Below are 11,877 nucleotides of genomic sequence, written 5' to 3' on the forward strand. Positions count from 1 at the left end.
ATTACTGTCCCAGTATAGATGTACATGGGATACAGAGGGCACAAGACTGTTCTTCTTTGCTGCTAAAGTACTCTGCATAGTAACAGCTTTCCATACTTAGAGCATAAAGCCACCTTTCCTACTGCCTGTACCGGTATACATCGTGTTATGGGAAGCAATAATAAGGGGGCTTTTTGGATTCATACACTTCACCTGAATGTGTCCACCTTAATCTCACGCACCACACACAGCAAGCAGCACCAGCCAAAGGATTAGTGTGGGAGTTCCTGGGGTACAGCAGGGTTTTTTACCACTTTACTTCTTTTATGGGTCCATCATGTCCAAATAGAATCATACTTCAGATTAAATACCTAATAAGCATAAATCTATGCTACTCTGTACAAGTAAGAAAGATGCAGAATGTAGCAGATAACATTTATGGGTTACTACCATTCTCTGTGCACTTGAAGGCTAAGTTACAGTCACATGCTCCATCTGGGGGTGGTTCTTCAGGGCCAGTCGTGATCAAGTAGGTGTGGAACAGCTATCGTGGAGAACCTGTACCACCAGTATCCCTAAATTGCATTTGTTCCTGGTTAGTTTCTAGATAGAATCCTTTTGACCTGTATGAGGTAGAGTAGAAAGGAGCTGGAGAAGCTCATTATTCTCAAAGAAAATGGTGAATAAAGTTATAATAGTGTGGTTTGATATGAACCAGAAAGACTCCTTGGAGCATCAACATCTGAATTTGTTAGCTTTCTAGAGGTACTGTGATTAATCTTTACTCATAGGTAGTTAGGGAATTTGGAAGGTCTGAAGAGAGGGGATATAGATACGATCTCTAGTATAGTATAGCTGTGGAGAGTGTCATACTTTTTGTGGAGTTAATGGGAAGCTTACATTTGTTAATTAAAATATCTTCGTCAGGACGTATTTTAGATTTTCTGAATCTCACTTGATTTTGAGAGATATCTAAAACTTTGGATAGATGCTGAAAAGATTAGTGTAGGTAAATACTTGAAGATGCCTGGCATGGTACTAGAAAATTAGCTGTGTTTCCCTGCTTCCTGAGTCCAGGTTTTTGCATCATCAGCCAAAAAAAAAACCAGAACAGAACTAGAGCTGGGAAGTTTCTTTAACGCATGTTAACTTCTACTGATATGCTCTTCCTTGTCCCATTTTTATATACAGAAAATCTTTGCAAATGCCCTGCTACCAGCAGAAACGTTTGTGAGCTGCAGAAACATGGACATTGCATTTCACTAGCGAAAGCAGGTATGTCTAAAAGTATCTTAAATGTGCGTTATCAGTATCCCAGACTTGCTATTTAAGAGAAGTCTGGTGTGAATTAGTTCTACATGTAAGGAGAAAAAAAATAAACTATTTTTCTGTCCCAGGTACACACTCAGCCTCTAAAGATGACTTAGACAGCACTTCACACTGCAGTAGCACTTCATCTTCCAGTACAGCCTGTACCCCCCGTCTTGTGCCTGGACATCGTATGTGGGCAGACAAAAATGGGCGCCACGTTCTTGGCTTGATTGAGGATTATGATGCTCTGCGGAAGCAGATTTCAGAAGGGCAACAGGTTTTAGCAGAAATGGAGATTTCTTTAAGAGAGGTCACTGGTACAAAACTGCAGGAGCCTGGAATAAAGGTAAACAGTGAAAGCTGTTAGAGGATAGTGAATTTTACCTAGAGATGCAAAATGTATAGGTTACAAAAGCAAAGAACTAGGTTAATGGTGCAGCAGGCACCATTAACTGAATAACTCTGCTGGGACAACTTAACCTTGACAGTCTAAGTCTCATCTAGATGCAGGCATCTATTTGTGATTCTGGGTTAATGAGGCTACAGATAAATTAGTTAATTCTGGTTCTTTAATAAGCAATCTCACTTTTACTTGCAACTTGAAATAAGGTGAAACTGCTGGCTTTTACTATGGAAATTGGTGGTTGTTACCCTCGAAATGATAAAAAGCCAAACAAAACCAACAACAACAAAAACCCCACGTAAAAGTCTCAAATGCTTTAGAAAAGGCTTAAGCTAGCGGTATGTATCAGTAACCTAAAAATAATTAAGGCAATTTTCTTGTAACGAAGGCTTGAGATAAACCCAGGAAATAAGAGACAGCGAAAAGAAATCTGATATACAGCTGATAAAGTTCCCACTTACTTGTATTCAGCCCTTTAGTAACACCAGGTGATAACGGTACGTTAATGATGGATGTAGTTGAATGTAAGGTTGTTTCGTATTAGGGAAGCTTTTTCATATTTTTCCACTTCCTGGTATCAGTTTAACACTTTAGCTATATCAGTAGCTAGTCTAGAAACTTGAATATCTCATTAATGATCAAATATTTTCTTCTGAGACATAGTGTATCATTCTTTCTCCGTCATTTAATAACATGCTTTAATGTGATCAGCCCTGAATTGATCAGGCAGTTGGGCTGGATGATTGTTTGAGGTCCCTTGCAACTGAAAATAGTCTAGTCTGTTCTATATGTGACAGTGATACAAAATCATGTGCTCTTGCTGTAGTCTTAAACATAATAATTCTTAGACCAATGAAATGTTTGCCTTGTATTGAATAATGACAATCCTTTTCCTCTAGAATCAAGAGCTATGTCATCCTTTTCCTCTAGAATCAGGAGGACAACTAGTATTTACTTATACTAATTTGTTTCTTATTTAATAGTGTTAATTTCACGATACAGTTAATGATAGCTTATTTGGGGTGGATTGAATAAGACAAATCTATCTTCCAAAGGGAAGGAACAATCTGTACATGACCTTGGGAGCTAATAATGAACTTAGAAACTTAAACCACAACAAGAAAGGCTTGGATCTGGCATTTAAAAAAACGTGCCAGTGGTATAAGTAGTGAAACACTGGAACAGAGGCTGCTCAGAGACACCAGTACTGGAGATGCTTTTAAGAACAGATTACATGAATGTTTGAAAAATTACATGTAATGCTTTCTTGTCTTGGAATGGGAAAATAAACTGGATGACTAATGAAGGTCCTTTTCACCTCTATGATTTTATCATAAAAAAATGTAAAAAACATGCTCAGTGCTCTTCAAAAACCAGAAGGTTTTAACTGCATTCATAAATTTGTGCTACTCATTTTTCTAGTTACAATTAGTAAAACTCTCAAAGATGCAGTCTTTGACAGTTCTGAAATTCTTTTTGTGGTATCACATGTGTACTCACACAGTAAAATGATGTCTGAATGACACTTAGGAGTCTCTGAAGTATCATATATTTTCAAATGACCTAGTTAAGATACTTATAATGACGGAAAAAGTAATCTCTCTCTAAGTTTTTTAACTGGTTCTGTTGGTGTAAAGATAAAAGCAGTAAGTTTCACAATTTGCAGTTTCCTATCAAGCTTTACATCACTGAAGTTTCAAACTACTTAGCAAATGGGATATTTTATGTGACAGGAGGATTCTGGTTAGATAACAATGCTAAATAAGTATTCAAATGATATGCTGCATGGGGCAAGAACTGTGAATGCTTTTCTTTCATTACCATTCCCCCTTCTGTATCACCATTGCTTTGGTAATTCATTTGCTCCCCTTGCATTCTTTCTCTCCTTTATTTCACATTTATGCAATTTCTTCAATTTGGTTTTCTCATCTGTCAGCAGAGGAAAACAGTTTATGTGTGTCCTGATAGTTATTTTAGCATTAAATGGAACAGTTTAAAGGGTCTGCTAAGGAAGAAACATCTATATTGCTTAAATGGATGTCTGTAATCATTTGACTTTCAAATAACGTGACATGAAATGCAAATGGAGAAAGAAGAGAGTTGCCAACTATTACCGTGTGGCATAGCAAATCTAGTAAATATAATCTATTATTAATCATGGTTATTGATTAGGAAAAATCCTCTCCCTTCCTGAAATTCTCAGATAATGCATAATTCAGCAGTCTTTGTAAAGTAACAAATTAGCTTTTGTGGCACACAATAGCTGTGTGCATCATCTTAAATATTAAATCATCCCAACTGGGTTTAAACGATTAATTAAGATTACATTTTCATAATATTTTAAGCATAAAATGTAACATCTCTCTAATCCTACAATAATAGGTACCAGACCAGGCATCACTGCATAGCTTTTCTGCAAATATTCACACAGTACAGCAGATTTTAGAAGAAGCTGCACGTTTACTGAAACTTCTCTGGAGAGTATCCCTTCCGCTGAAAGCTGTACACGGTACTACTCATGGCACTCAGGTACTATTATGTTTCATTTTCTTTTGTTTGATTTTTTTTTTTAACCTGCTGTAATGTGCCAAGGAAGGTGCACCAGTTAGGAACATGTAATTTGGGAAAAATCTTTTAAAAATCATGAACCTAGGATGCCCAGTCTCTGGTACATGGATTTAGTTAACTCTCATCACTGAATACTAAGGCTGAATGTGTGCTGGCTTTCTATCCTCATCATATTGTATACCAGTGTATTTATTTACAAAATACTTTATATTAAAGATGTAATCTGTAACCCTGTTACATGATATTCAGGAAACCTAGGCAGGTGGCAAACGTTCCGTTTCAACAAGAAAAGGTTTGAACTCCCTGCTACAGAAACAAATTCAATTTGATTATATATATACTAGTAACAAGAGAAACTTCAGCAACTTTGATGTAATCTGAGCTTACATTTTCTTTTTACGTTTTTGATGCCTAAGCTGGAAAATAGGATGCTTTTTTAAAAGTGTCACAAAACCCTGAGACAAGTTTTATAACATTTTAACTAAAAAGGATTGCACTATGCAAATGAATGGAAATAAACTGAATGAGGCATGAATTATCTATACTGTCATAATGACACCACTCAGTAATGAAACTGTTTCAAACTCTGGCTTAAAAATAAATCTAAAGTATTTTCACTGAGAACTTGTATGTTTCTTAGGTAGGCAAGATATTACTGAAAAAAACCAAACAACCCAACTTCAGGAAAGTAAACAATTTATATATAATTTTAATAACATTTTTGTTGTTGTTTTTTAGCATCCTTAAATGTGTAAAATCACAAAAGCAGTAAGAATGAACTCTGCTGTCTAATATACTTCTCTGATCTTTCAGCTCCCTATTTGGGATGTCTTGAGAAGTGTGTATACTTCCATTTTTATCCTGTTGTGTATATTCTGTGTAGACAGGTATATTTTGCCCTGCATTGCAGTATCCGAATATATCATACACACACACAGGTCTTTCAGTGTATATGTGTGTGAGGCATCTAACATTTTACTGTCTTATTGGACTAAATAAACCTTCTTGATCTGGATCAGTCACCTCTCAAAATCTATCCCCAGTGTGTGTGGGGTCTGAGTTCCCAGGACTGCAACTAATTAGAGCCTAACAATCTTTTCTAGAGTTTGTTAGCCAGCATCCTGAGATCTTAAGGACATTAGATTGCTTCTGATGTCTTAAATGCAGTATATGAAAGAATATCTCTTGAAGCTTGATTCTAAAAGATACTGAGCATTCACTGCCTTCTCTTAAGCCCCACAGGAGTTGAAGAAGTAAATGCTGAGGGTGAATTCCAGAAAATACTATTATTTAACAAGTAGCAAAAGAACAAAAATATACAAGTTTAAGTTTACATGAGGATCCAGATCAGTGATACCAAAAGAAAAAAGACGAGAGGAATGGAAGTTTATAAATAAAAATAGGGGCTGGTGTTAAATTTTCTGCTAGTCTGAGAAAAGTCTTAATGGCACTAAAAGCCAGCTAAGAATTGTAGTTGTCTCTTGGCAGACGTCACAGAATCCTGTGTCATTGGGAATGTGAATGTGGAAGGACAGACACTCAGTGATGTTTCAATCATACTCTAAGGAAGCTTGAGGGCCCTTGTACAAAAGTTTTTAGCAATTAACAATGTACAAAGTACTTTTATGTAATGCTTTAATGTAATCTTTTATTCTCTCAATTTAGGATGAAGGAATGAAAGCAGAAATACTTAGGTTACGTAAGAAGCTGTCTGAGCAAGAGAAGAAATTGCATAGCACAGTGAAGCGCTTGCACTCCACAAACCAGCTGAAGGAAAACATGGAGAGAGTCATCATTGACCAGTGTAAGTGTATGCTTTATTACTAGTGCTTTTTTATTTTTCTAGTCTGTGGCTACCCCACTCCTCTATAATTGGAGAAACAACAAAATGAATACAGGCATCCCTTTGTTTGCAGTTGCTATGATTGGTGTTTCCTTCTGCACACTCAGTTGTTAGTGACAAACAATTCTGATGGAGCCACATTCAAATGGAAAGAAATTGCCCAACTACTAAGGGCTGCATAGAATAATGTTAAATAATAATAAAGTCATTCCTGGTTTTACACAACCCACTGACAATGTGTCAATCCATGCAGCTGCCACTAATTGCCACTAATTAACTAATAACTCGAGTTATTCCATTTTAGATACTGCCATTCCCCAAGTTTTCTATCCTAAACCAGTTCCTGACAGAGGCAAAGTTACTGTTGCTGTGAACCATTCCAGTCTAAGTTTTTGTCAATTGTCCTTCTCAAAACTGTCATTTTTCCTCAGTCCTGTTAAATGTGGAATCAGGCTTTTAGATTTTCTGAGGTGCCTGTCTGTGGCAATTATCCCACTAGATAGCTGAATACTGGGAAAAGCCAAAGCAGCAGCAAAGCTTTGTCAACACTCTACACCAGACTGAGAAGTGCAAGAGAACAGAAGGCTCAGAACAGGGGAAACAAAAGCTTTCTCTGAGTCATATCTTAAAGAAAAATTAATAAATGCTGTGAAATGATATTTTACCCTTAGCAGCCATATCTAGAAAATTATCTGGAAACATGCAAACAAGTAGGACATGGGCTCTATTGTAGCTGTGTTAATCCAGGTGACTGTTTTAAGAGATCCATCTCTTCTGCTTTAGAGTTTAATCACTCATCAGAAGAGATTTGAATGGAACTACACCTCTTCTCTACCTTCATGCTATGGCAATATGTGTATTGTGGGAGGAGGATTTAATTTTCTTCTTAAAAAAATCAATCCTTACCTTCTCTTAAGAGGTGGGACTAAATGACTCATTAGTCTATGCTGGAATGACACTTGTGTTATCAGTAATTCAGCTAGACTGCAGGATGTTACACATCATGCAAGGTTATGAAAATGGCCATAATACTTTGTTACTCAAGTCATTTAAATGCAGTATAGAGGAATAAATGTTATTTTGCTCTGTAGCCTGCAGTTTGTATAGCTAAGGTACATGTATCTTCTGCCTGCAGATACTTTTTTGTAAAGAATTTATGGGCTGTTTTTTTTGGTCACTTCTTTCAGAATTTTTGTGTTAAATAACATGAAAGTCACTTATATTAAATCCAAAATTTTGTTTTGTTCAGGTTTTAAAGTTAAATAGCTCAATTAGGGGCCGTTGGGTAAAAATCAAGGCTGTTCTATTATGTCTGTCCAAATAATATCCCTGGGATAGATTTACTGGTTTAATTTGGTCAGTTCTTAGTTCCAGTGACGTCTTAGCCATACTGTGTAATCTCAGTAGGGCTGGACAGAGTATATAAATCAGCAGAGATTTTACCCTTATGGACAAAAATGTTATCACCACAGCCACTCCACCCACCCATACTTTCAAGAAGAAAACAGTACATCTCCCCTTTATTTTGCTCACTCCTTTTCAGGGCATTCAACCTCGTCTGAACTAGGTCCTAATAAAATGAAGCCTGCATTTTCTGAAATCTCCTTAATGCAAAGTGCTGCCTGGCTAGCAGCAGCTTTGCTATTAGTGTCACATCCTCTAAATTCTCTTCATGTACTGAATTTAATATTTTTGATTTAGAAAAATCTAGTTTGCCAGGTGAAATTAATTTACTAGCAGAGTTCTCTATGAGCAGAGCGCACTCTGCTACACCAAAAGACCTAGATATGATTTTCTGTAAGTTCCATTGATTATGGGCATTATGGATGTCAAGTTACCTTTGCCTTAAAGAGCCATTTCAGAAATGTTTCTAAATTGCATCTGTACACAAATTCCTGATCAAGCATACAACAAAACTAGTGGGTCATATGAAGCAGATGGATTTTGTTAGGATGCTTACACTTGTTTTTTGTTATTTCTTCCTTTCTCCTTTTGCTAGGAAGAAAACAAAGGCATTGCAGTAGGTGACCTTGCCTGCCTTCATTCTCCAAACATCCTGTTAGCTGGCCACTCCACTGAGAATATTCAGGTTCCCTCTGTTATTTAGCTGAGCATTCCTAAATATATTTAGAGGCAGAGACTGGAACATTCTTGTGGCTCCAAGTCTTCTGTGTGCTTCTCTGGCAAGCGAACTCATTGCTTATAAACCTCATTTGAACCTCTGAACATGTAACAATGCAGTGCCAAATTGCAGTAATCTGCCAAGGGTATAATTATCTCATGACAGCTCTACCCTTGGAGTTGGTGGGTTCTTATTATTGTAATGAAAAATCTTTATTATGGTTAAATTGTTTATTTTTTGAGACTGGAAGATTAAATTGGTACTTGTGAATGGTGTTTTTCAGCAGTTATGGAGCTGACACAGATTAGAGAATCACATATTTAACCTGACATTTCTAAATATCAGTTTTGTTTAGAAGCATCCCCTCCTCCGTTCACAGGTCTCGTGCTGTCCCCACAGAGGCAGCTAGTTGGATGAATAGAGAAAACTTGGAACCCTTCAGAGCAAGCCACTGACATGATTTCCCCTAAGCATATATAGGTTGCCTTGTCCTTGAACTGCTGGAGGAGCTGTCTGACATCATCTGCCATCTGGCCTCCTCCCAGCCTGTCCTCCCCCATAACCTCTTCCCTGAACCATTTTTTCCCCCTCCTGCTAACCTGCCTCTGCCCAGCCCAAGTAGGCTATGGAATAGATCCCCTTGTAGTTAGAGCATGCACCATCTCCCCTTAAAATTAGCAGAAACTCTTCCTTTGATGACTTAGATCGAAGGAACCAGGTCATCAGTATCACAGGGGGCTGTCCATATCTGTGATGATAAATGTAGTGATGAGATATGCATATTTTCACACGTATTGTTCTTGGTATGGTAGAAAAACATTAAAAACACTTCCCTGGTGTTTTGATCTGAAAAGCAAATTACGTGCTAGATGGAACATAAGCCAGGGGTAGGAAATGGCATTTTAGTGCTGGCACTGCTTTGGACCTGCCCTGAAGTCCTGAGTGAATCCTTCTTCTCTTCCCTAACTCTGTCTGCTTGTACAGCCTTGCCCCTTCATCTTGGGTTTGTACATCAGCCTGAGCTTCTGAACAGGGCTCTGGAGGGAGTAACAGTTCTGGATTTTGGGGAGTAAGAGAGTTGAAGTGGCAGTGGTGGGCTGTGTGGGATTGCCTGCCTGGTTGCTGCCCATCATGTAGATGTGAGTTCATACATTATTTAATGTTTGATCATAAGACTTGAATACAGACAATATAGAAAGACTGTGCAGACTTTTTAATCTCCTCTTTCTTTCCAGTGGTTTTAACTCATGATGTCTTGAAGAAGGCAAGAGGAAACCTGGAAGTAAGTAAAATTTTTGCTTGCATTTAATTCCTTGGTATATACTTATTAGAAATATGCATTGCTGTGACACTAGTATTTTGCAGAATTAGTCTGATTTGCTTTAGGTTTGCTACCTAATCAAGTCTGGGTGACAGCAGTTTAATATGATAAATATTCTACAATGGTTGATGTTTAAATTAGTTTTGTGACTGACCACGTCAATGGCTAAACCTTCTCCTTTCTGATGCTTCCCCTAGTTTAGTATTCATGTCTGTCATCTTCTTCCAGTAGTTTATTTTCAGCAGATCACAGTCCAGTAACCTGTCTCCTGAACAAGTTCACAAAAGGTACCTCAGTTAAAGCTTGGGTACATGTTAATAACTGGTGCTGCTGCTTTTTCTTTGTGTAACGTAGACCCAATAGGCAAAGCTTTTGCAAACAGCTATTTGCTAATGCAGTGTATTAAATTAGTTTGAGTGTTTAAGTAATCACTGCTCAGATTTGATTTCTCCCAGAAGGTTTAGCCTGTACTCCCAGAAGGATGTAATATACTTCTTGACTCGAAAATCCCATCCTTCTCTCACCGCTCCACTCTGAATGATTGTACATTTCCCAGCCCCTCCTTAAATTTTCCTCTAACCTTTTCCATGAATCTTTCCTCCCTTACCCTCAGCAGCACCGGCCCCTTGAACTCTTCCCAATGCAGCTGCTGTACTGTTGGCTCAGCCCTACCTGAGTTAGAAAGTGATGACACTAAAAAGTCTTTCTGCTTACAGAAGTCTTATCAATTTAATTTGAAGATTTGCTGAACACAGAAGCTCATGTTTGCAGATGCTTTTGCAGCATTATCGCCCAGGGTTAGAGACAAATTGTGTGCATTTGAAGTACTGTAAAATAGTAATAATTATTGCTTTTCTAACCAGGTCCCACCAGCTGAGAATCAAAAATCACCTCCTTATACCAGCAAAACGAGGATTCTCTGAAGGAGAAAGTTCCACTAACGAAGACTGGTCCTGTGATTATTGTTTGCTTCTTTATGCCTTAGTATTTATTGATGTAAAAATGTTTGTTCAGCTCTTTTAATGGAATCAACCTTTGACCAAAAAAAAAAAAAAATTATTGTTTGCTTCTTTATGCCTTAGTATTTATTGATGTAAAAATGTTTTTCAGCTCTTTTAATGGAATTAACCTTTGACCAAAAAAAAAAAAAGAAAAAAAAGAAAAAGAAATCTTTTGGTAAATAACTTATTTAACAATTTCTGTAATGTAAAAGATGGTTTTTAATATTTATTACTGAAGCAAGGTACTGGGGTTATTGAAGAAAAATCCAGATTTTTTTTTTTTTTAAAGTTTGCTCATTTGAAATTTTATATTTGTACTTGTCATGTTATAAAACTGTTTGTTGTTATAGTCAAACAGGTCCTGAAAGAATCAAGAATATGATCCACCTTCCAAACTGTATCTCTACTGCTGAAAGAATGTAGGTTAAAAAAAAAATAAATTCTGCCAGTTGTCATTGTTTTGTAGCAATGTGAGAAATGTTCAATATTTTAAAGCATTTTAAACATATCTGGAAGATTCTTCTGGAAGCTGCCTGATGCCGAGCTTTCTTATTGCCCTATTAGAAACTTAGATTGATGCTAGGTCTGAAACTATTACTTTCCATCAGACAATTAAAATGAAAAATAATCACAAGTGTGTTTGTGTTATTTTGTTTAAAGCAGCAGACTTTGAGCACTCACTGAACAAAGAAGCCACGTTTGAGTGTTTGTTTCCTGAGTTCAGCTAAATGAATCCAGTCCTTATCGGCGGTGTTTGTAAGGTAGGGTAGAAGCACTTGTCACAGCTAAGTGGGAATGCTGGAAACCTGCTTTAAAGAAGCTGTAACTGAAAGACATTTTGCTGTTGGCAAAAGGTTAGTGTCATCCCCTGTCCCCTCTAGATCTGTACAGAGAGAACAGGTGGCCATGTGAAGCCAGACAGTTTTGAAATCCATTTTTCTGCTGAAAACTCTGAAAAATGTTTCTTAAATTTAAAGAAATCTTTTACTATGGGTTTCTTATATCCCACATTGATCCATATAATAGTGATATTTTGGCAAGGCCAGGGAACACTAGCACAGAACACACGCAGTTGTACTCACCCTTGTGCTCCACTCATCCTGCCTGGTGCCTTTTCAATCTTGCCTTCAGTTTGAGCTTGCCTGAGCACTCCATTTCACAGCAGAGCTGACTACCTGCAACCTGCTCTCAGAGGGACAAAGTAAACTTGGAAAATAGTTCAGTTTAACCCTAACATAACTTAAAGTGATTTTTGGTGACAAAAGTAGATGTTATGGTGCAATCATGGCATTATTGAACTAAATGAATTTCACACACACACAAAATTTT

General features: G+C 37.2%; 1 protein-coding gene across 1 annotated transcript in view; it reads left to right on the forward strand.

Annotated features, from left to right (window-relative positions):
* CDK5RAP2 (CDK5 regulatory subunit associated protein 2) overlaps nt 1-10,603 on the forward strand; it is a 77,896-nt gene extending 67,293 nt beyond the window's left edge. Inside the window, exons 32-37 of the mRNA XM_010171594.1 lie at nt 1,171-1,254; nt 1,377-1,636; nt 4,076-4,222; nt 5,927-6,065; nt 9,462-9,508; nt 10,411-10,603. Of these exons, the coding sequence (XP_010169896.1) occupies nt 1,171-1,254; nt 1,377-1,636; nt 4,076-4,222; nt 5,927-6,065; nt 9,462-9,508; nt 10,411-10,470 (737 nt within the window). The 3' untranslated portion in view covers nt 10,471-10,603. The remainder of the gene's footprint in view (nt 1-1,170; nt 1,255-1,376; nt 1,637-4,075; nt 4,223-5,926; nt 6,066-9,461; nt 9,509-10,410) is intronic.
* The last annotated feature ends 1,274 nt before the right edge of the window (nt 10,604-11,877 follow it).

Source organism: Antrostomus carolinensis, unplaced genomic scaffold (assembly GCF_000700745.2).
Source record: "Antrostomus carolinensis isolate BGI_N321 unplaced genomic scaffold, ASM70074v2 scaffold6267, whole genome shotgun sequence".
Lineage (NCBI taxonomy): Eukaryota > Metazoa > Chordata > Aves > Caprimulgiformes > Caprimulgidae > Antrostomus > Antrostomus carolinensis.